The sequence below is a fragment of the Chamaea fasciata genome, unplaced genomic scaffold (genome assembly GCF_029207755.1).
Source record: "Chamaea fasciata isolate MVZ Bird 193981 ecotype frontalis unplaced genomic scaffold, bChaFas1.0.hap1 SCAF_17, whole genome shotgun sequence".
Lineage (NCBI taxonomy): Eukaryota > Metazoa > Chordata > Aves > Passeriformes > Sylviidae > Chamaea > Chamaea fasciata.
This window is the reverse complement of record NW_027094102.1, coordinates 678,876-701,953: the sequence shown is the minus strand read 5'-3', so window position 1 is coordinate 701,953 and position 23,078 is coordinate 678,876. Positions and strand designations below refer to the sequence as shown.

Below are 23,078 nucleotides of genomic sequence, written 5' to 3'. Positions count from 1 at the left end.
GCTGGACGCCGATTTGTCTCTCCTGTTCCTTCATGCTTCACCAAACCTGGATCCGCTTTACCCAGCAAGTCGAAGCACAATGAAGTAGAAAGCACTTGATCAGCATCAGCGAGTTGTTTTCCAGCGCTGGCCCAGCTCCGTGCGGGCTGGAAGGCGCAGCCTCGCTGCCCTTTCCTCGGCAGCAGCCCGGGCCCGGTGACCGGCTCGGCTGAGCGCCTTCAGCCCCCGCTGCCCCGTGCAGAGGGGAGGAGCTGTGCCTGGCCCCTCAGTGCGCCTTGTGGTTTTGGGGGGCTGCGGTGGGGCTGCGGTGCCCGCAGTCCGTGCCCTGCCGTGCCTGCCTGGCTCTGGGGGATGCTGTTACCATGGCTGCTGCCTGCCTGGTGCTGCCTCCTGGCAGAGCCGTGTGCCAGCAGTGGGGTGGGTGCTGGCCGTGTCCCTGGGTGCTGGCTATGTCCTTGGGTGCTGGCTGTGTCCTTGGGTGCTGGCCATGTCCCTGGGTGCTGGCCATGTCCCTGGGTGCTGGCCATGTCCCTGGGTGCTGGCCGTGTCCCTGGGTGCTGGCTGTGTCCCTGGGTGCTGGCCATGTCCCTGGGTGCTGGCCGTGTCCCTGGGTGCTGGCTATGTCCTTGGGTGCCGGCCGTGTCCCTGGGTGCTGGCTATGTCCTTGGGTGCTGGCTGTGTCCTTGGGTGCTGGCCATGTCCCTGGGTGCTGGCTATGTCCTTGGGTGCTGGCTATGTCCTTGGGTGCCGGCCGTGTCCCTGGGTGCTGGCTATGTCCTTGGGTGCTGGCTGTGTCCTTGGGTGCTGGCCATGTCCCTGGGTGCTGGCCGTGTCCCTGGGTGCTGGCTGTGTCCCTGGGTGCTGGCTGTGTCCCTGGGTGCTGGCTATGTCCTTGGGTGCTGGCCATGTCCCTGGGTGCTGGCCGTGTCCCTGGGTGCTGGCTATGTCCCTGGGTGCTGGCCGTGTCCCTGGGTGCTGGCCGTGTCCCTGGGTGCTGGCTATGTCCTTGGGTGCTGGCCGTGTCCCTGGGTGCTGGCCGTGTCCCTGGGTGCTGGCCATGTCCCTGGGTGCTGGCTATGTCCTTGGGTGCTGGCTGTGTCCCTGGGTGCTGGCCGTGTCCCTGGGTGCCGGCCGTGTCCTTGGGTGCTGGCCGTGTCCCTGGGTGCTGGCTATGTCCCTGGGTGCTGGCCATGTCCTTTAGTGCTGGCTGTGTCCTTGGGTGCTGGCCGTGTCCCTGGGTGCTGGCTGTCACTGGGGCAGGACAGGGCCTGGGGACCACCGGGTGCCCCAAGCACCGACCCCTAATGTGTCACACCTGAGGGCTGTGTCTGAGCTGATAAGCTGAAGGAAAAGCTTGTGGCCACATGGGAGACCTGCGTGGGCAGGTGGGGCTGGGGCTGTCCTGGGCATCCTGCCCGACAGCCCAAGGCTCCGACAGCCCGACTGCATCGCTCACTGTTCGCTGCTAACCCCAAAACCCCTGCAGGAACTCCCATTTCCATGAATCCTGCTGGGCAGCTGCCTGGCAAAGCTGGGGAGGGGTGCTGGGGCTGGACTGCTGGTGCTGGGAGGTGATGCCGTTTGGTGCTGAGCTCTGAGCTGGCAGCTGTGAACTTATGAAGGTTTTGGGGTTTGGGTGCAAGGCTTTGCACGGGGAATTTCAGCTCCTTCTGTTTCTGGCCTGTGGTGCTGTATGAAGATGCCAGATTTTCCTTGAGCCTTATCCCTGGGCATCTGTTAGAGCAAATTCCCTGTTTTCCTGGGAAGGAGCAGCACCTGGTACCCCTGGCCATCATTGCAGCGGGGGTGCCTTGTTGAGAAACTGCACCAGAGGTCACGTTTGAGCTGTAGCTGTCACCAGCTGACCTGGAGGTCACTCTGGTTCCAGAGCTGGCCCCAGAAGAGGTGGCTGAGCCAAGAGGGTTTGGGTGCAGCTTTGTCTGAGCCAGCTCCTGCTCATGGCTGCTGTAACCGCTGGCTTAAGGTGCCATCACTGGCTTGACGTGTATGGGAAGGGAGGCGCTGGAAATGGACATTTAAAATTGCATTTCAAGACATTCAGTTGCCAAGCACTTAATGCAGTTGACCCCCTTCTTCCTGAAAATCCAGTGATTTCCCATGGCTCAGAGACAGGCTGGGCGTGACACCTGGGGCTCCATCCCCCTCTCAAATATTTACTGTGCGAAAGCAAAATGCAGTTGGGATTGGGAAATGTGTCTGGGCAGCCTTTTGGAGCTGTGTGGGTGCAGAGGGGGCAGCAGGCAGCCCGTGGGGTGCAGGGTGTGTGTTCCCCGGGGTGGGGACCCCCACTCTCCTGTGGCAGTGCCGTGTCCAGCCCGTGCTCCCGGTGATTCCAGCCGTGGCTGTGCCCTCCTGGCACTGGTGGCTGCTGGTTTCAGGCTGGGGTATGCCTGCTGTGGCAATGACCTGTCTGCTGTGGATGTTTCCTGGTGACATTGCATCAGCTGCTGCCCTCCTCTGAGCAGGGTCCCTGTTGTTTTCTTGGCCCAGTGCCCTCTTTATCCCTCCTGGAGTGTCTTTTGACCCGTTTTTTAATTACTAGTGCAGAATAGACCTTCTAGATTGCCCCTTCTTGGTACCTTCATGTCAAGACTTTATTTATTTTCCACTTCATTGTTAAGCCTCAAACTACACGGAGAGGGCTGTGGCTGGCACTGATGCTGGCAGGGTGCTGTGCATGGTGGCTGTCCTGCTGCCCCCGTGGGTGGCTGTCCTGCTGTCCCATGGCAGCTGCTGGTGACACAGGGCTGTGCTTGCTGCTGTTTGCTTTGGGGCCTGGTCCTGCCAGCTGGGTGTCAGCTTGAACTGAAACCTAATCAGGCTCAGCCTGAGCCGTGCTGGGCACAGGGTCAGCAGGAGACGAGAGGGGGACCCAGGGCTCGTGCTGCTGCCAGCCCTGGGGTGTGACATGCTGGGGGCTCAGAGCCTGGGGTGGGGATGCTTTTTGGGGTGCCTCTGCCAGGTGAGTGCCGCCCTCAGTGCTGCAGTCTGGAAGGGCTGCCCCTCTCCAGGCGCACAGCTGGCTTTCCTGTTGTAATGATATTTCCTAATTAAACGTCCCTCATTAAGCAGCAGGATGTGCTGTTGGTTGAGCTGCAGTGCTGTCTTACAGCCTGGTAGTCAGGTTTGGCTGGGTCCGTCCCCCTTGTCAACCGTCCGGGTTTCCAGACGTGCCCGACGCCTCCACTGCCCCGTTCCCTGCCCTTCCCACGGCTGCCCCGGGATCCCGCTGCCACGAGGGGGCTCAAATCAAACAGGAGGCTGAGAATGCTTCCAAAAGACCCTGATTCCTTTTCCCTACAAAAGCTGATGCTCATGGGAAAAAAAAAAAATTCCTTTTTCTTCCTGCCTTGCAGTGAACACCTACCTCTTCATGATGCAAGCCCAAGGCATCATGATCCGTGAGAACATGCGAACTATTGGAGCTCAGGTGTACGAGCAGGTGGTCCGCAGTGCCTATGCCAAGAGGAACAGCAGTGTGAACGACTCAGGTACCTCTTGAATAGCTGTAACTTCGATTAAAGGGTCCATTTTCGTTGGAAATTAAGTTGAAGGGGTTAATTCGTACCGGTAAATGCAGGGTGCAAGGTTTGATCAGTTGTTTGCTGCTTTTATTTTTATATATAAAAATATATGTGACATAAAAAAATATGTATTGCCCTATATATATATATGGAAATAGCATCAAAATATTAAAATTATGTTTATTTATTTATATATGTAAAAAGTTCAAATGCTTCTAACTTGTCTAAGGGGTGAAAATCTTGAAAGGTCTGAAATGATGGGATTTGAGCTGAAAACCTCTTTGCTTTCCAGGAATTCGACTTGTAGCTTCAACCACTCTGAGAGTAAACACTTTCAAATTCAGTGCAAGGATCAGGTTTCATATTTAAGAACTCCCTTGCCAGGCGTGCGCCTGCGCAGAGCCCTGGGCACGTGGAGGAGCCTGTGCTCGTCAGCGTCACTCTTCCCGTGCAAGAATGAACCGAGATGACTTGGCTGGAGATCTGCCACAAACAATATATTGAGCTTCGGGCAGGATGCAGGGAGTGCAGCGAGGCTCCCCCTCCCAGCCCCTGCATCATCCACACACGTGTGAGGTGTGCCAGGCTGGTGGCACCCAGCCTGTCCCCTCCCTGCTGGGGGCACCCAGCCTGTCCCCTCCCTGCTGGGGGCACCCAGCCTGTCCCCTCCCTGCTGGGGGCACCCAGCCTGTCCCCTCCCTGCTGGGGACACCCAGCCTGTCCCCTCCCTGCTGGGGACACCCAGCCTGTCCCCTCCCTGCTGGGGTCTGGTGACACCCAGCCTGTCCCCTCCCTGCTGGGGACACCCAGCCTGTCCTCTCCCTGCTGGGGACTGGTGACACCCAGCCTGTCCCCTCCCTGCTGGGGACACCCAGCCTGTCCCCTCCCTGCTGGGGGCACCCAGCCTGTCCCCTCCCTGCTGGGGGCACCCAGCCTGTCCCCTCCCTGCTGGGGACACCCAGCCTGTCCCCTCCCTGCTGGGGGCACCCAGCCTGTCCCCTCCCTGCTGGGGACACCCAGCCTGTCCCCTCCCTGCTGGGGACTGGTGACACCCAGCCTGTCCCCTCCCTGCTGGGGACACCCAGCCTGTCCCCTCCCTGCTGGGGACACCCAGCCTGTCCACTCCCTGCTGGGGACACCCAGCCTGTCCCCTCCCTGCTGGGGGCACCCAGCCTGTCCCCTCCCTGCTGGGGGCACCCAGCCTGTCCCCTCCCTGCTGGGGGCACCCAGCCTGTCCCCTCCCTGCTGGGGACTGGTGGCACCCAGCCTGTCCCTCCCCTGCTGGGGGCTCAGCTCGGCTCCTCGCCCGCCAGGGCTCAGCAGCAGGGGCTGACAGAGTTTTACGAGGCCAGATCATTTCCTCATTAGCACAAGTATGAGCCCTGTCCTTGCTGGCCAGGCTGCTGAGGTGCAGCCACCAGCTCAGCTGTGCCCTGGCTGGGGATGGGCACGGGAGGGGAATTATCGACTTAGGCAGGAGATGAACGCCCCGGGTCACCTCCTGTGCTGCACCAAGTCAGCCAGGACAGCCACCCTGGGCTATTTTTGAGACTGGAAACATCAAGTAAAGCAGAGTCAGGGTGAGGAAGTGGCTGATCCCCCGAGGGGAGGAGGGTTAGATGCTCCATTGCTGCTGCTTGCAGCGGTGAGAGCCTTCATCCTGCTGAGGCTCTGGCCTGAGGGGCTTCAAGTGACCCAAAAACCTGTGTGACCACAGCACCGGTGATACCAGTGATAACGTTGCTGCTGCTGCAGGATTGGGCTCTGCTTGAGGCTCATGCCAGTCCCAGCTGCGCAGGCACGTGAGGACACCCGTCCCTCCCCAGGAGCTCCAGCCATGGGGACAGTTTTAGCACATACAGGCACTGAGCCCCGTCCTTGGGCGACCTTCCCCGGCAGGCAGGTCAGAGCAGACGCAGGATGGGGGGTGGTGGTGACGTCTGGAAGGCGCTTTGTGCTGTGGCCGCAAGGACCGCGTTAACCCTGGGGTCAGAACCTTCCCTCCCTGGCCGAATGTGGGGCCCTGGGTGGGTGTCACTGCCCGGGGAGTGCGTTGTCCCCACTGCTGCGGGCGCTCGGGCTGTGTGACAGCTGCGAGAGGAAACCCAGCAAAAAAAAGGCAGGCCTTGGTGCAAAGCAGAGCGCTTGAGCTTCACCGTGGGCTGTGACCTGGGCTGAGTACTGCGGGTGTGCTCTGGCAGTGGGAGTTTACAGGGAAAATTGCTTGTGGAAATTTGGAACAGTATCAAGCAACCAAAATAACATCTCTCCTGCTTGAAAAGCCCTTAGGTTCTGTGTACAGCCCATCTTGAGTTTTGAGATGGTTTGGCTACTGTTTACTTGAGCAAACAAACAATGTTACTGACACGATGTTACAACGCTGCAAATTACTCCTGCCAGTGGAAAACCTGCCTAAAGCCCCTTCAGGTGTGAGGGACTGGAGGGTGCTGCCCAGGAGGTTTGGGGGGGCTGCAGGGAGGTGCTGAGCCCTGCTGGGGCTCCTCTGCTCCTGCACCACACAAGGCAGAGGGAAGCCTGTGTGTGATGTGATCGTTTTCACTGATGCTATGGGGAGGATGCCAGGCAGGATTGCCCGGTGTAGGGCACTGCTCTGGCAGTCCGCTGGCATTGACGCCTGCCTGGGGATTTCTCGCTCTGCTGTTGGGAAAGGACCTGCTGGAGGAGCAGACCCCCTCTTGCTGTGCCAGGGTCCTTCGGGGATGAGGCACTGGTACCTTTTCCTTTCAAGAGCCCCCTGCTCCTTTGTGATACCTCAGGGCGATGCTCAAAATTCCTCCTTCGGCCAGAAAATGCAAATGTTTCTTTGGTGTGGTGCTAAGGCCGCCGGGCTTCTGCAGCCACCTGTCCCAGGATGGGGACGAGCACCCAGCTGGGCTGCAAGGCTAAAGCACGTTCCACTGGGGACACAGCTGTGCTGTTGGGGACATCCTCAGCTGTGGCTGGCTTTGGAGTCTGCTCACACTGACGTGGGGAAGTGGCTGGAAATAACAGACCTATAGCTCAGGTGAAAACTTCTCTTTTTTTTTTCCATTCCCCAGATTATCCTCTTGATCTGAGCCACAACGACACCTTTCTGCAAGCCACAACGTTTCTTCCTGAAGACTTTACCTACTTCCCCAACAATACCTGTCCTGAGAGGCTCCCTTCTATGAGTGAGTGGCATCCTGCTGCCCCTCTGTGCCCCCCTCCTGCTCCCCGGGGCTTTGGAGGGCACACAGCAGCATTCCCAGTCTCACCAGCGCTGCACCTTTCCCTGCCAGGCACCTAGGGATGAATGGGAGCGCTGTTCAGAGCCCGTCTCCCTCCTGGGGAATCATTGTTTACCCACCCTCAGGAATTAATCCCTGCTGTGTCGAAGGCATGTCTCCCTGCTGAAGTAGGAGCCCATCGCTTGGCAAGCACAAACAAAAGAGGGATTGTGTGCTGGGAGCCGGTGAAAAGGCTCTGCCGGCCCTTTTCCAGGGGCAGTGGCGGCGGGGTGGCTCCTTTGTGCCGGGACACGGCTGCCAGTCCCAGCCCTGAGCTGTGCCAGGGCTGCTGGGGGAGATGGGCTGGACCCCCCAGGGGAGCCGCAGCTGGGGGAAATGCTTCCACCAAAGCTCAGGTGGAAAATCGGGCTTTTCAGGGCGAAGGTTTCCGAAGGGGGGGAATGCTCTTCGCTGAGCTGGGGGTTTAGTCTGCTGGGAGCACGCAGGGAGGAGTAGAGGGGTGCCCTGGCTGGCGTGGGGCTCTCATGGAGAGAGCATCCAGCAGCAGCCACAAAGGCTGAGGAGACTGCGGTGTTACAGCTGCAGCGTTTCCTAATTGCTTTTGCTGGTGCTGGAGAAAAGAAGTTGAGTGCTGGGGATGGAGGACAGGGATGCAGCAGAGTGCTGCCCCAGGACCGCAGCAGCTCCTCACCCCACTGCTTCTCCCACTCTGCAGAGGGCCCCATTGATGTAAATATGAGCGAGATCACCATGGAGGACATCCACCAGTTCTTCTCTAGAGACCCTTCCATCAAGCTGGGAGGGCACTGGAAGCCGAGTGACTGCCTGCCTCGCTGGAAGGTAACAGGGAATGGGGCAGCCCTGCTCAGGACAGGGGAATGGGGCAGCCCTGCTCAGGACAGGGGAATGGGGCAGCCCCATGCCCTGCTCAGCACGGAGGGACAGGGATCTCAGGTGGGCAGCAGGAAATCTTCATGGGAGCACCCCTGGTGTGCAGCATCTTCACAGCAATGATGTGAGGAGCTCTGAAGTGTGGGAATGCAGTGCCCAGGGAGGAAGCAGTGAACTGAAGGGCTGCTTTAGTGTCCCCAGTGCTGGGCAGAGGTGACGAGGGGGCACCACAACTCTCCCTTCCACTCGAGGTGACCTTGAATTTTTTTCCAAAGCAATAATTCCTCAGAAATGAATAGGAAATCCACGTTTTGGGAGTTGGAAGGGTTTCGGGCCGCTCTGCTATGGGAGAGCTAAGACTTCTCTTTTAGTGCTGCTCCAGTGCAGTAAGAGGCACATCCTCTGCCCCCCAGGTGGCCATCCTGATCCCATTCCGCAATCGATACGAGCACCTCCCCGTCCTCTTCAGACACCTCATCCCCATGCTGCAGCGGCAACGTTTACAGTTCGCCTTCTACGTGGTGGAGCAGGTGAGTGAGCGCTGCAGGCGCAGCTCTGCCCTGCCCCAGGGACCGGCCCACATCTCGCTGCCGTGCCTGCTGCAGGGGTCGTGTTGCAGTGTGCAAGCTGTCCCGTTCTGTCTGAAAGCAGCACAGCTGAGAGGTGTGCCCAGAAATTACTGGTTTTGTATGAAAAATAGAAATTCGGGAATTTGTGGTGTTTGTTTATTTTTTTTAGTTCTGTTTTGTAGGAGTTGTTTTTGTAGAAAGGCTTTGGAGCAGGTATTTGCAGCTCAGACGATGCTGCAGGGTTTTTTGTACATCCCTGCAGTAGTTCCAGGCAGCATCCCCATGGCACAGGAATGGTCTGACCAGGGTTAGGCATTTCATGTAGAACATGAACTGTCATTTGATGTGTCCGTGGACCTCTCACTTAAGCTCTTTGGCTTCATCCACGTGGTAAATGTGCCTCCATATTTGGCTCTAGCTTAAAAAGATTGATCAAAATTGGGGTTTTTTTCAAGTGTCTGAGTATTTGGCATCTTTATTTCTGCTCCTGTACTGTGAATTGAGTATTTCAGTGTTGCTCTGCTCCAATACATCACCTCTTTCATGGTGCCAGCATGGCAGCTGGTTGCCCTCTGCAGTTTTCTGGGCAGGGCTGAGGACGCACACACAGAGCAGGAGCTGCAGGGGCTCCTCTTGAGAAGGAACTTTCTCCCTGCCAGGCTGGAAACCAACCCTTCAACCGTGCCATGCTCTTCAACGTTGGCTTTCGGGAAGCAATGAAGGACCTGGACTGGGACTGCCTCATCTTCCACGACGTGGACCACATCCCAGAGAACGACCGCAACTACTATGGGTGTGGACAGATGCCCAGGCACTTTGCAGCCAAGCTGGATAAGTACATGTACCTGTAAGCACTGTCCTTCCTCCTCCCTGCTGCCATCACTGCTGAGGAGCCAGTGTTAGAGTTAATTCGTTCGTTTTTAAGGCACAGAATGAATCTGAGGGTTTTCTTCTCAGGCTTTGTGCAAAGGGAGCATGAGAGGGGATGGCAGAGAGCATCCTCAGGTCTTGGGCTTTCCCAGGGCAGGTGGAAGAGGCAGCGGGCTCTGTTCTGACCCTTCTCTCCCTGCTCAGGCTCCCGTACAACGAGTTCTTCGGGGGGGTGAGTGGCCTGACTGTCGAGCAGTTCCAGAAGATCAACGGGTTCCCCAACGCCTTCTGGGGCTGGGGTGGCGAGGACGATGACCTCTGGAACAGGTAGGGGCTCCCTGGGCCCGGGGAGGGCTCTGTGAGCTGCAAAGGGACAATTGTCACCTTGGCCGCGGGCGCTGGGCTGGGACGAGGCAGGCTGGCTGTGCTGGCCCCGGGGACAGGGGCTGCTCCTGCACAGGCAGTGCCTGGGGAGCAGGGAGGGGCTGCCTGGGAGCTGCTGGCTCTGTGCTCGGCATCCCACGCGGCTGAGCGGGGCTCCGAGGTGCTGAGTGCTGTGGGACGTGCCCGGAGCCCAGGCTGCAGCGGGGGGTTTTTGTGGCTTCTCTGTGGGTGGGGAGGCTGAGCCACGGCCCTGGGAGCTCTGACTGCAGCCCTGGAGGCGCTGCCAGCACAGCAAACACAACGGGTGATTATTTTTTGTTTGTTTGATTTTATTTCTCCCCTTTCTAACGCAGAGTACAGTTCGCAGGCTACTCGGTCACTCGACCAGAGGGAGACACGGGGAAATACAAATCAATTCCCCACCATCATCGGGGAGAAGTGCAGTTCCTAGGAAGGCAAGTAAAAATTTTTTAAGAATCCTAAAGCATTTCACCAAGAGTCTGTACCATGCAGGGGGTTGCCTGCAGCTGTTTGAGGACAGTGACAGCCTGAGCTCTTGAAGGAAGCTAAATCCAGGGGGATGGAGGCAGAGCATTGCCGGGATTCCTCCATCCCTGCATGTTGTACCCCTGCAGTGAAGGGTCCTTGCTTTGTGGCTGCCATCCAGAAGAGGGGATTGTCAGCAGGGCAGGCTGAGGGTCTGTCCTTTATCCCCAGAGGAGTGTATAGGGGTGGCTGTTGCCAAGTGTCAGAGAAGTTCCATGTTTCTAGAAGAGGCTCAGCTCACCGCTGAGGGAGGCACTGCTCAGGCTGCAGAACCACAGAGCAGGGGCTGCCCTGCAGAGTGGCTGCTGAAGCATCAGGTGTCCCTGGCAACACTCACAGACTCCAGCTGCAGCACCCTCTCCATTCCTGTTTCTGCCTCTTGGCCCCAGGCTGGGGTGGGTGTCGAGAGCCCCTGAACTCAGGGTTTGCTCTCCGGTGAGGCTGCAGACACCCATCAGCAGTGGTGGCTGTCCCCTGGACCAGAGGAGGACCAGAACTGTGCAGCCATTTTTCTCAAGAAGACAAATTCTCCCTGCAGCTCTCCAGGAGGGCTCCAACCCCTTTGTCCCAGAGCCAGGGCTCTTTCGGAGTACAAGGGTTGACTGATTGCTTTTGCCTGAAAACCACAGTGGAATTCGACTCTTCTGCAAACTGTGCAACAGAAAACCAGAGAAATGCATCTTTCACAAACAACTTCAGGAATTAACACTTGAAGCTGAGTGGCTGTTGGACAAGCAGTGCAAGCTCTGTTCTGCGCAGGGGCTTTAGGCTGCTGCAGGGATTTGAGCTATCTGCTGGTCTTTTTTTTGCAGAAGACTCGTTTTTGGGGGTGTTTCCATTCAAGTTTCCATCTTTAGCCCTACTTTTCATATCTCTGTTGGACAGAGCGCAGCCAGTCAGAGATGTTTCTCTTACTTCACTCTTGAAAAAGGGAAGTTGCTTTTGGTTTAAAAAAGGATATTAAAAACCCTTGAAGCATGGCAGGCCGATAAAGGCATGGGACTGAGCTCTGGTTCCTGGCACTTCCCTCTTTGTTCTCACCCAGCACCTTCCCCTGCCTCATGGCACAATCCTTCCCTGGTCCCTTCTCTGTCCCCAGGTCTTAGCCCAGCTCCCACTCACCCTGGTGCCTCCAGGCCCCCAGCACTGTGCTGAAGGGAGTCACTGTCCTGTGGAGAGGTTTCTGCCTATTTTCCCCTCCCAGCCCTCCTCCTTCCATCTCCTCACGCTGCCTCTGAATGTGTTTGAGGCTGTTTCTGTGCACCAGCTGCAGTTTCCTTCCCCATACCACCATTCTGCTGGTTTTACTTCCTCGCCCCCATCCTTCAGACTGAAGCCATTTAGTTCTGTTCTTGTTCCTGTCTGGTTTCATAAGAGTTGCAAGGACCACGTCACCCCTCAGCTGTGTCTCTCCGGGATGGTGTGGATGGTGGTCTTGGCAGGAACTTGGCTCAGCCCCCCCGGGAATGGGACCTGCAGGCTTTGGGCAGGTGCCACAGCTTGTTTTGGCAGCTGAATGTGTGCTGGTGGCGCAGCGAGCATTTTGTCCCTTATCAAGTGATGGACTTTTCTGGAATTCTCTGGTGTTTACTAACGCAGAGTATTTAAATGTGATGGTTGCCTTTATTAACGACTCAGAAGTTCATTGTTTTGTAGCTGCTCCTGGGCCTGGCTCTTTGAAAGGTGCTGTGGTGGCCTTGGGAGGAGTTTGCAGGTGCTGGGAGACGCGTGGAACTGACTCTGGCCTCTGGTTCTCGTTGCACAGGTACGCCTTGCTGAGGAAGTCAAAAGAAAGGCAAGCCCTGGACGGCCTCAATAACTTGAACTACTTTCCAAACGTCACATATGACGCCTTGTATAAGAACATCACTGTTAACCTGACACCGGAGCTGGCTCTGGTGACCGAATATTGAGAGGAGAAAATAACTTTGCTCTGCCCTTCACCAAGAAAGCACCACGCTAGACTTTCTTTTCCAAGGGTTATTGAGGACAAGCAACACTTTGTCTAATGAAGGATCACAGTATTTTGGAGAATGAGGCTGAAAGTGCACGCACAAATTGCCCTAGCTGTACCAATCCGGCCCGATACCCGGGCAGCGAGCTCAGCAGTCTCTTCATTTTTTCTGCCACTTGCTTTCTGGGTTTCAGGACAACAGTTCGACCTGCTGCTCTCGTCTCCACATTCCTCCTCCCGCAATCTCTGGCACTGGGACTCTCCTGGGATGCGCTTTCTCCTCCAGGAAGCGGCTCAGCTGAGGAACTCTGGCTTCGTGACGGCGAACGTCGGGAGCAGTTGGGTTGGCAACTGCCCTGCTGGGAGATCAAACGACTTCTGATGCCGTTCTTCTATGTCTGTGCAGTTTTTTAAATGACCTGCTTGAAGTATATACAACAGAATCGCTTCTTAAAGAAGTGTAAGTGTAAATATGCTGTGTAAATTGCCCCTTTTTATTTTCCTCCTATGGCTCAAGTCCAAGCGAGAGGTTTACATACGGTCACTCATTTTAGTCCTGAGTTCTGTAAACACTTGTGTGAGCATCACTGTACTTGTGCAAGGTGTTCCCTTTTAAGCCAGTGAGACTGCTCGCGTGATTCCAGCTGGGCACATGCAGAAATGTTTGTGGGCCAGGACCCAGAACCTTCCAGTGCAGTGGGTGAGAAATACAGCCGGGTCATCGCTCGTTCCAGAAACCGCAGGGCTGGCTTGTTCCAGGGAGGGTGAGGAAATGGGAATATTTATTTAAAAAACCTCCCTTTTCTGTCACTATTGCAGCATGATGCACAAATGCATCCAGAAGCCATATGGAATACGGTCCCGTGGCTGTTGCTCTGTGTCCCACTGAGGGCAGGGTGAGCCCGGCAGGGATGGAGCCGCTGTTCCCACATGAGCCCTCCCTGCACAGCAGCGCTTGCCCTCGCTCTGGAATGTGCTGGAACGGTTTGGGAGGCTGGTTCAGTTTGCATTTTTCAGTAAATCCAGCAGCACAGAGGTGCTCTTGGGGCCAGGCCGTGCCCTGCGCTGTCCCCTCGCTACCTGGCAGCACTGGCATGGTGGGACAGGTGGGGCAGGGATCACAGCTCAGCGAGAGACATGAAGGACACATGAAAATATGAGGACTGGGAGCCAGAGCTTGGTCTGACAGCCCATCCAGCCATCCAGTGTCATCCCTCTTTTCTTCAGAGCCACCGTGGGCAGGCTGGACTTTGGGCCCCATCCCCACGGACACAGTCCAGCCCTTACACAGCACCGACACCGCCACTTTCACTGGACCTCTCTGACTTAAAAGTAAATACATTGGGTGTTGGTTTTAGTTTGTATTTCCACACAACAAGGGCGGGTACTTGACCTCCGAAGGACTTTAACTCTTTTCATTGCATTGTTTGCCTTCGGTTTCCTTAACTTCTCATGGTTTACATTGTTTCCTCAGTTCTGTGGACGTATGATCCCCATACGCATCTGTGGTGGGTGTGACTGCCCAGGGCATTCCTAACCTGTATCCAGAAAACGTTAGTTTAGGAAACACAAGTTTTGTGTAGATCTTATCGGCCGGCATGAGAGGACAGCGAGCCTGCCCTTGAAAAGCGCTGATGAGTTTGTAACTAAGTTTTAAAGTCTCTGAACTTACATGTGCTTTAAACTCGCTTCCCGAGGGGATTCAGCCTGGTTATTTATAGGCAGAGGTGAGGATTTGCTTTTCCTGGCGCATACAGCAATAAAGACTTTTGCTTCGGAGTCTTGATCTGTAATTCACGTGGACCCTTTCCGGGTGCTGAACCCGTGTTGCCCCATGCCCCTCTTTTCTTTCATCTTGAGACCTTGCTAGAAACCTTTGTTTAATGGTGCTTCAAACAAGGAATGTATTTCAACTAGTCCGAGTTCACTTCCCCGGAATCATGCATGTGTGTGTGAGTAGGTGTTGAACTACCTTAGTTGGGATCCTCAGCCTTCCATGTCCCTGGCACCCGTGGCACCTGGTGTGGAACAAAAGCCGTTACCTCTGCTCAGAGCTGCACTCTGCGGTGGGCACACAAGGGTCCATCCCCAGCACCATCCCATCCTCCCTTCTAACCACGTCGAGTTTATTTTCCCTTTTTTAAAATGTGGATTCTCTGAAAATGTGCACTGTTAATCCTATCAGCTATGTCAAATACTGTATAGTAAATGTAACTGTTAAAAACATACTGTCAAGCGCATGTGCTGTTATGGTGTAAAAATTCCTGTATTAAGGAGAACTTGTACATATTCTGGCAGCTGAAGTTCGACAAGGCCACTCGTTTGCCCCTTCCACGTCAGCACCGTCGCTCAGCCCTGCTGGAGGGCAGCTCCTGTGCGATGCTGATTTTTTTTTGTTGTTTTTTTTGGGTTTTTTTAAATGAGCCATGTGGGTTTTATTTGCAAAACTATTTATTGACAGTTAATTCTCCGTAAAGCTCTGCTTCTCTAAGGGAGGTACCGTCTGAGCAACGGCCGCGCACTTCAGGCCCCTCACCATCAGAAGTGGCTTTAAACTCTCAAGCAGCTTTCCATCATCATGGCTTTTGAGCTTACTGTTATGTTTTTAAGAGGTACCAGGGGGACATTTTTGCACTGAAGATTAGTGTTTTACAACACACACACACTTCTCAGCAAAGCAATCCTTTGTGTCATTACATTTATTTACCCATGTGTTTGTACATTTTTGTATTTGTTAATTTATGAATGATTTTTTCAGTAAAAAATACATATCCAAGAACAGATTGCAGTGCTTTTGGTTTTTTTTTTTTGTTTTTTTTTTTTTTTTTTCCTTTTACAGGAGGCTGGGGTGTGCTTTTTTAAGGAGGTGGTGAGGTTTGTAAGCCCAGAGGGGTAAGTGCCTATGAGAGTTTGAGTCAGTAAGGGTCATTCGGACTGGCCAGGAATAAACTGAGTGTGAGATGTGGATGCTCCCCAAACTCTTCCTGACGTGTTGGTGCCTAGGCCTTTTTCCCAAGCATCTGCTTCAGCGTAGTTCTGATGGAGGGGTTGGCTGCCTTAGGGTGCTAGGAAGACACTTGGCTGAAGGTGCTGCAGGGCTCGGGACTGGTGGTGGGGACTGTTGGTAATAGAATTTTTGATCAACAAACCCAGGCAGACAGACAAGCCTTCCTTGCAGCAGCTCTAAAATATCTTTCTCCTGCTCTGCAGCATGCAGGCATGCTAGAATAAATAGCTGGCAGTCCTGGGTTGCTCCAAGCCTTGCCTTTTTTTAGCTCTCCGTCTTCTGGGAAGCTTCCTCCCACCCGCGGCGCTGGGCTGGAGCCTGCGGGGTGCCGGGCTCCTTGCGGCCCCTCCGCTGCTGCCGAGGCGGCCTCGCTCCCCCGGCGCTCGAAGGAGGGAGGCTGGGAGCCCCTGGGGCTCCGGGCACGCAGTGCTGGCAGTTCCTGACTTGTTTGGGGGTCCCCGTGGTCCTGCAGGGGTACCCAGAGCTGGGGGCTCACTGCCCGTGTGCCCCCTCAGCGGCCGGAGGAGATGGATGCCCACGGGGAAGGCGGGGATTGCTCCCGTGCAGGGGGAACCGGAGGGGCGGGGAAGGCCCAGCCCCTGGCCCAGGTGGGTGCACGGGACCCCCTTGCCGGGGCCAGCAACAAGCAGGAGAGCTGGGAGCGAACCGCTGTTGGGTGGGCTGCGCCCATTTGAGGAGCCCTGCGAGGGCAGCGCGGGCAGGACACGGCCACTGCCGCCCCCCGGGGCAGCCCCCGCTGCCGGGGACAGCATTGCCTGGGAACAGCTCAGCCTTCTGTGCTGCAACCCAGCTCTGCAGCGTGTGAAAACCCCCAGCCTAACAAAAAACCGACCACCAAAGCAGGGGGGTTCTCCCTCTTCCCTGCTGCTCTCCCATGGTCGCTACCGGCAGCGGCAAAAAGGGGGAACGCAGAAACTCACCTGGTACCACCTGGGTGAAGCAAGAGCAAGAGACCCCTGTGGGCAGCGGGGACCCGGCTGGTCCCGTACCCCAGTGACAGGGATGTCACCCTGAGGACAGCGGGGACCCGGCTGGTTCCGTACCCCAGTGACAGGGATGTCACCCTGAGGACAGCGGGGACCCGGCTGGTTCCGTACCCCAGTGACAGGGATGTCACCCTGAGGACAGCGGGGACCCGGCTGGTCCCGTGCCCCAGTGACAGGGATGTCACCCTGAGGACAGCGGGGACCCGGCTGGTTCCGTACCCCAGTGACAGGGATGTCACCCTGAGGACAGTGGGGACCCGGCTGGTTCCGTACCCCAGTGACAGGGATGTCACCCTGGCTGGTCCCGTACCCCAGTGACAGGGATGTCACCCTGAGGACAGCGGGGACCCGGCTGGTTCCGTACCCCAGTGACAGGGATGTCACCCCCCCGGTGCTGGGTGCGGATGGGCCGCGGTGGCTGAGCCGAACAGGCCGAGCTGGTTCAGCGGGGGAGAGCCACAGGACGCCTGGACACGCGGTGGAGAAATCACCTCCATCAGCGCAGCCCCGAGCCGCAGGGGCCGGCTGAAGGCCACGGCTGCGGTGGCACGTTCGGGGCTCTCTTGCACAACCCCACCCGTGGCCGGAGCCTCCTGCTCCCCGCCCAGCGGGTTCCTGGCGGCCGCAAACCCGCGAGTCACCTTGTGACAGGCGTCTGGCCCCGGGGCCGTGTGAGCCGCGGCAGGGCCGCGCTTCCCGCGGGACCAGGCGGATCCTCCCTCCCCGGCTCTGTGCCGGAGGGGTCGGGACGGGCAGAGCTCCCCGGAGCTCAGCGGAGCCGGTGGCCTCGGCGCGGTCCGTGCAGCCGCACCTCGGCCTCGCTGCGGTTGGCATTTGCCAGGGGACGGGCTGGAGACCCGGCATGGGCGAGATGCAGCCTCAGGAAATCCCTCCCGGGGGTCCAGGCCTCCTCCTCGCCACCCTCATCCCAGCGCTGCTTCCCTGCGATGGCATTGGAGCCGCTAGTGGGGTGACAGCCCCGGGTCCATGCCTGGTCCGTGCCTGGCAGGGGCTTTGTTATCGATTGCTGCCTCCAGCTCAGGCCCAGAGCAGATCCCGCAGCCCGAGCACAGCCCTGCCCTTGACAAAGCGCATTCATTCATAATTCAGAGCCACGGCAGCCGCTGGAAACGTTTCACAGGTGACTGAGCTGGAAAGGCTGGAGCAGGCCGGGCCCGGCAGCCAGTCCTGGGGCACGGAGGGGTGACAAGGACGCCGTGCTTGGCAGAGCTCGCTCCCCTTGGGGTGCGGAGCCCGCGTCGGGTGGTGGAAGAGCCACGGTCGGGCCTTGCGGCAACACAAGGGGCAGCGCCCGCCCGGCACCGGGCACGGCGAGGGCCGGGGCCGCGCCTGGGGACAGCGGGGAGCTGCTGGACCCCGGGGCGGGGCGGGAAGGGCTCAGCCCCGAACCGGCCGGGGGGGCTGGAGGAGGGCGGCCCCGGGCCCCTCACTGCCGCAGCCGCCTCATCTCAGCAGCCGCCTTATCTCAGCAGCCCCCTTATCTCAACAAGCCGCAGGTGGGCAGGGGGTGGGCAGGAGGTTCGGTGCGACCCGAACCGGGCACTCTGCGGTTCCGGGCAGGGCCGAGCCGGGCTGGGCAGGGCTGGGCTGGGCTGTGCTGGGCTGTGCTGGAGCCGGGCGGAGCGCGCTCCCACAGCGATCTCTGGCGGCGCCGGGAGGAGCGGCCTCGGCCCCGGCCCGGCTGCGGGGCTGCCACGCGTGTCTGTCCCCGTGTCCCCGTGTCCCCGTGTCCCCGTGTCCCCACCTGCGGGGCTGCCGCGCTGTGTCCCCACCGACACTCGGCACCACCCGCCCTTTCCTGGAGAACACGGGATTTCTCCTCCCCTGGGGAACGACGGGCTCCGGTTCTGGCCAGAGGGGGAGAAATCCCGGTTTTCCGGAGGTAACGGGTGCCCGGGGAAAGCCGAGTCCCCACGAGCCCAGGGCGCGGGGCAGCCGCTGGGGCAGCAGCCGCTGCCTTTGCTTCTTGGCTGAGATGAAGCCCGGCCTGGGAGGTGCTCCCAGACACGCTCAGGGTCCCTGGTGAGTTATCCCGGCTCTTGCAGCTGTCACCTTCTACTAAGAAGAAACCATTGTAATTGGTTTTCAGCTGTTTAATTCGCCTGCCCAGTAAAGATTCCCCTTCTCACTGCCCCTCCGCAGAGCTGGGCTGGGTCTGCTGGGGATTTTCTTGCCCCCTGACCAAAACCAGCTGAAGTTCTGAGTTGAAGAGAGCTCAGATCTCTCCTGAAAGTCAAAATTTATGTTCATGTTTGTGCTATTTTACCCTTCGGTTTAGTATTTTTCTCTATTGTTATTTATCAACGCAACATTTTTCTTCTTTTAAACAATGTCATATCTTTGTTTTTAAAGGGAAAAAAGGAGGTTTTTAAGAGGTTTTTTGTTTGTTTTTAAGGTGGTTTTTTGTTGTTGTTTTTGTTTGGTTTTGATTTTGGTTTGTTTTTTGTTTTTGTTTTAAGCTTAAACGTTTCTGAGCTACCTCTATTTTCCTTCCCTGCCTGTTTTGGCCCACAAGCCAGGTGTTGGACTGCACAGGAGGAGGTTGGGATGTAAGCCGGGACAGGCTGGAAAGGCATTTGGAAAAGGAGACAGGTGTTTCTGCACATCCCACGGCTCTATCTTTAGAGGCTTTTTACACAGTGGGAAGTTTGCTGGGAACAATGTGTCTCTTGGAAAATCAAGGTGTTTGAGGGCTTAACTCGCTCATCCCTGCTCCCAAACCCTGTGCAAGCCAGTGGCAGCAGCTGATCCTCTGGAAGCATTTCCTGTGTCCCACCAGGTGCGCTTTAGGCTGTGGTGAGTTTTTAAATGTGATCCTGCAGCCCTTTCAAGTTCTCTCTCCTCCTGAGACACTGCAGCCCGTGTTTTCCTTCCACGTCCACCAGCATCGCAATGCCTGCCTGTGGTTTACGTTGTTGGATTCCCGCTGCCCCCGTGGACCTGTCACGTGTGGGTTGGATGGTGTGAAGGAGTTCTTGGAGTTTCTCATGGTCTTATTTGGTAAACTTGGGTTCATGTTCTGGGAAACTCATCCCAGTGCTCCTCACAGTCTGTGCGTATAAATCTGCCCTGAACTCATGCTTATTGCCAGCGTTTTCCCAACCAGATACTGAACAAGAGAGGGCTTTAGTTAATATAAACCAGTCCATTGAAGATGACAAAGGATTGCAAGATGTGTGAGGGAAGAGACAAGCTGTCGAAATGTTTGGCTGAAGTGAAGTGAAGGAGAGGAATGTTTCTCTTTGTTCAGCGGCGTCCCCAAGGCCTGCTGGGGCAGGGTGTGGAGGCTGCACAGCCCCAGCTGCCTCTGCCAGCTCCTGGTGGTGCTTTGGGAGGAGGATGGAAGCTGGAACTGCCCAAAACGGAGATGATCCCTATGGACCCCAGGCTCTGACGGGGAACTCGGCTCTCAGACATCACAGGGTTTGATATCAATGCGGTCTAACACACACAGATATTTTGAACGTTCTCCGCTTTTTTAGAAAAGCGGGGCAGTGTGTGGGTTAACAGGGAAGTCTCCTCTATTCCAGGGGGGAATTTGCCTTTCCCCTGCTCCTTTCCTGCCCCGAGCTGGCTCCCTGCGCGTGGCAATAGATGGCACTGCTGGGACGGGCTGGAGCCGATCTCGGTGCCGGGGGCTCCGCTGCGACCGCCCGGGTTGCGTGTCCCGGCTGTGGATCCATCACCTGCACAAACGTGCTGCAAACTGGCTGCAGCAAGGCTTCATGTCAGCACCTGGATTTTGGCGTCTGTTTCCCTGCAGGGGAGAGGGAAGCATGTCCGGGAAGTTCTGTGTGAAAAGCCAGAGCGGCAGAGCAGCTGGGAGATACCCGCAATACCAGGATACCTGCTGCTCAGGGCTGGGGCTCCCGGAGCACTGTCCTTGCCTGGGCCGGGTCCAGCCCCCACAGAGCAGCTGGGACTCTCCACCGAGCCAGGGATCAGGGAAAGGAGCGAGAGAGCAGTTGCCTGCAGTGTTGTTAGCAAGGAAGCAATTAAACCCTTTGGAATCATCTCTGGCTGTCCACCTCCATGACATCCCTAATTGCTGGGGAGAACCTGCCTTGGGACTGCTGCTGGGGCAGGTCGATTCCGCATCGCCTTGCCTCTCCAGCGCTTCAGCCTCCCCTCAGTTTGACCTCGGCAAATGCGTCTTCCCAGACGACTTGGCGCTGCCCAGGGGATGAAAACGGGCTCTCATCACAGATGTGATCTTCCTCTCCCTGAGGTTTGCTGGGTGTGATCTAGAGAGAGACGAGAGCTGCTTCATTCTTTCTGATGCAGGACCAAGTCAGCTCGTTTCCAGCATGAATGATTAAAGACCCACGTGCATTTGTAATGACCATATTCTAATTAAAAAGTAACCCCCTCTTTGAAGATTTAGGCAGCTCCAGTGGCATCGTGCTAACCAAAAGAGAATTAATTATTTATATAAAATGCTCTGGTCTTTAAATTACTTGGGTTTAATGTACTGCAAAGGCACTTGTATCAATAACAGGGCTATTTTGCTTCCACTTAATCATCACAATTTTATTTATTTATTTATCCCCAAGAACAAAAATACCCAAGCTGTTCCATCTGATAGCCCACTGCACCGCCGATGGTCTGCTTTTCCTCCAGCCTCACCCTGCAGTAGCTGCGGTTTTGCTGCTAAGAGGCTGTTTCACAGCCCCCTGAAGGACTCGGTGCCAGGTGAGGACCAGGATGGGGCTTCCATCCATCACCCCCGTGCATTTGCTGGGCTGTCACTCCCCCATGTGCTGCTTCGTGGGGGCTCCGCTCCCTCCAGCCACTCACCTCTGGATGACTCTGAGTCCTTTGGGGTGTTTATTTTTAGGGCAATGTGGGCCCTGTGTTCTTCGGGCTTCTCCTGTTTCTCCTAAAGTTTCCTTCAGCCGTGGCAGCAGTTCAAGGTGAATTGGAAGCAGTGACTGAAGCAGAGGACATGCTGCAGAGCTGATGTGTGGGTGTAGCTGGATGATGCAGTGGTTCTGGGCTGGTGCTCCTCTCTGCCTCTTTTGGTTACCAGTAACTCCTCATTTTCTCTTTTCAATTTTTTTTTTTTTTTAATATTTTCCATTTAAATCAGTTGGGATTCAAGCTGCCCTGCTGCTCAGCAGCCACCCCTTTGGGACTGCCATGTTGGTGTCACTATGCTGTTAATTCCAGAACAGGCAAGACGGCTCAGCAGAAGCAGCTTTGGACACTAGGAACTGATGGGCTGCAGGAAGGTGTTGTAGCATTACAGCCATTTCTACGAGGGGAATGTCAACAGATTAATAACCGGATTTGCTAGATAAGGGAGAAGAAGTGGAGCAAAGAGCCCCTGAGTGCTGCTGCTGGGACACTGAGCTCCCAGGCTGGTGTGGCCAGAGCTGAGAGCTGCTGAGTGTGTGCCTCGAGGTGGGCCCTGGGGACACTGAAAACCTCAGGTACCTTCTGAAACACCAGCCCCAGTTCTGGTCCCTGCAGCCAAGAGGACTCCTGCTGCTCCAGGGGCTGCTGGAGCTGTGACTGCTGTGCACACGTGAGGTTCCCACAGAACAATCCCAACGCGACAGGGAGGGAGATGGAGATGAACCCTAATCCATCCTCCCGCACCAAGCCAGGATCAATATGTCTAGACCATCCTGACAGGTGCTTAAGGATCTTTTTCTTGAAAGCCTTAATGATGTCTCCACTCCCTGTTCTCCTTGGACTTCACACTCTTTTCCCCACCATCCACCCTAATTCTCCCATCCTGCTGTGTTTTGCCCAGTTCCCAGCAGACAAGGAACACAAACCATGGCTGTCTCCTACAGAAGCCTTTATGAATAGAAAACTGTTACGCCACCTCTGCTCTGCCTTCCCTTTCCATGAGTTGTCCCATTTTCCTCCACCTCTCCTCAGAGGCTCTTTGCTACGTCTCTGGTCACTCCTTTTGCTGCCCTCTGGGCTCTCGCCAGTTGGGGCCTGACTTTCTTGGTGAGCAGTGCCCAAACTTGGCTGCAGGGCTCGGGCTGTGGTAGCAGAGCATGTGTCTCACACGCAGCTTTTCTGTTTATGAATTCCAGCCTGATCGCTGGAAAAAAAAAAAAAAAAAAAAAAGAGAAAGAAAAAAAAAGCAAACAATGTCCTGGTAGCCCTTGAGATTTGGACATGGTGGAGATGAGGACCATATAAGTACATAGATGGATGTGTGGATGAAATGCAGACTTTCCCCCGTCAGACAAAAGAAGCCAAGCCTGGGGAAGTGTCACCACGGTGTCTGTGAGCCCCGGGTCTGTCCTGTGGGAGGAGGGACATTGCCACCACACAGGACACTCCCCAGGACACATCAGGAGCCCTGTGGTTGCCCCCTGGGGACACGGCAGCTGGGTTTGCCCTGCTGGGGGCTCCCAGTCCCTGTGGGCCCCACAAGCTGAGGGGGTCTGAACCTTTCTGCTGCTGGACCTGGGGTTTGGTGCCTGTGTCCAAAGGGAGTTATTAAAGCCGTTCTCATTTGCTTTCCACTCCTGAAGGAAAAGCTCTCTGCGAGAAGATGAGTTGCACATTTTTTCCCCTCCCCTCCAGCCCCAGCCTCAGGCAGGAGCTGCTGCGTGATGCAAAGTTGGGCTCTGCAGAGGATGGCGGGGAGGCGTCGCAGGAGCCCGCGGTGGTGGCTGGAATTCCTGTTGCCATAACAACCCAGAGCAGCCCTTAAATATAGAACCGGTTTTACCCCATCGCCCCGCTCTGTCCTTCCTTCTGCAGCACGGAGCGGGCACGGGGCTTTGCTCCCTCCTTGCTGCCACTTGCGGAACCCCAAAGGTCAGAAACGGGGACACCTCTCCAGCGATGTTGGAGCGTGGGGTCAGGACACCCACTGACCATGACTTTGGGGGTTCTGATCATCCATTCACAGCTCTGGTGTGTGGGGCCCAAATCCTGGTTTGGCCCGGGGAAAATCCTGGGGGAGGCTGGGCAGAAAGAACAGATCCCTGGAGGGGTGGAAAATGTTTAACTGCTGGAGCAGCTGTGGCTGTGGGGTGGGAGGGTCCTGAATGCAGTTGGGCACAGTGGAGCTTTCCTGGAA

The 23,078-nt window shown here is 56.5% G+C and overlaps 1 protein-coding gene across 2 annotated transcripts in view; it reads left to right on the top strand.

Moving 5' to 3' along the window:
- Positions 1 to 14,215, top strand: part of B4GALT5 (beta-1,4-galactosyltransferase 5) — a 33,660-nt gene extending 19,445 nt beyond the window's left edge. The window contains exons 2-9 of one of the 2 annotated variants that reach the window (XM_066198982.1): positions 3,378 to 3,512; positions 6,605 to 6,718; positions 7,491 to 7,615; positions 8,080 to 8,196; positions 8,895 to 9,082; positions 9,310 to 9,432; positions 9,843 to 9,944; positions 11,801 to 14,215. In XM_066198982.1, the coding sequence (XP_066055079.1) occupies positions 3,395 to 3,512; positions 6,605 to 6,718; positions 7,491 to 7,615; positions 8,080 to 8,196; positions 8,895 to 9,082; positions 9,310 to 9,432; positions 9,843 to 9,944; positions 11,801 to 11,948 (1,035 nt within the window). In that variant the 5' untranslated portion in view covers positions 3,378 to 3,394 and the 3' untranslated portion in view covers positions 11,949 to 14,215. Of the gene's footprint in view, positions 1 to 3,377; positions 3,513 to 5,718; positions 5,973 to 6,604; positions 6,719 to 7,490; positions 7,616 to 8,079; positions 8,197 to 8,894; positions 9,083 to 9,309; positions 9,433 to 9,842; positions 9,945 to 11,800 lie in introns of those variants that run through there. The other variant, XM_066198981.1, reaches the window with a different exon arrangement.
- Positions 14,216 to 23,078: the final 8,863 nt, after the last annotated feature.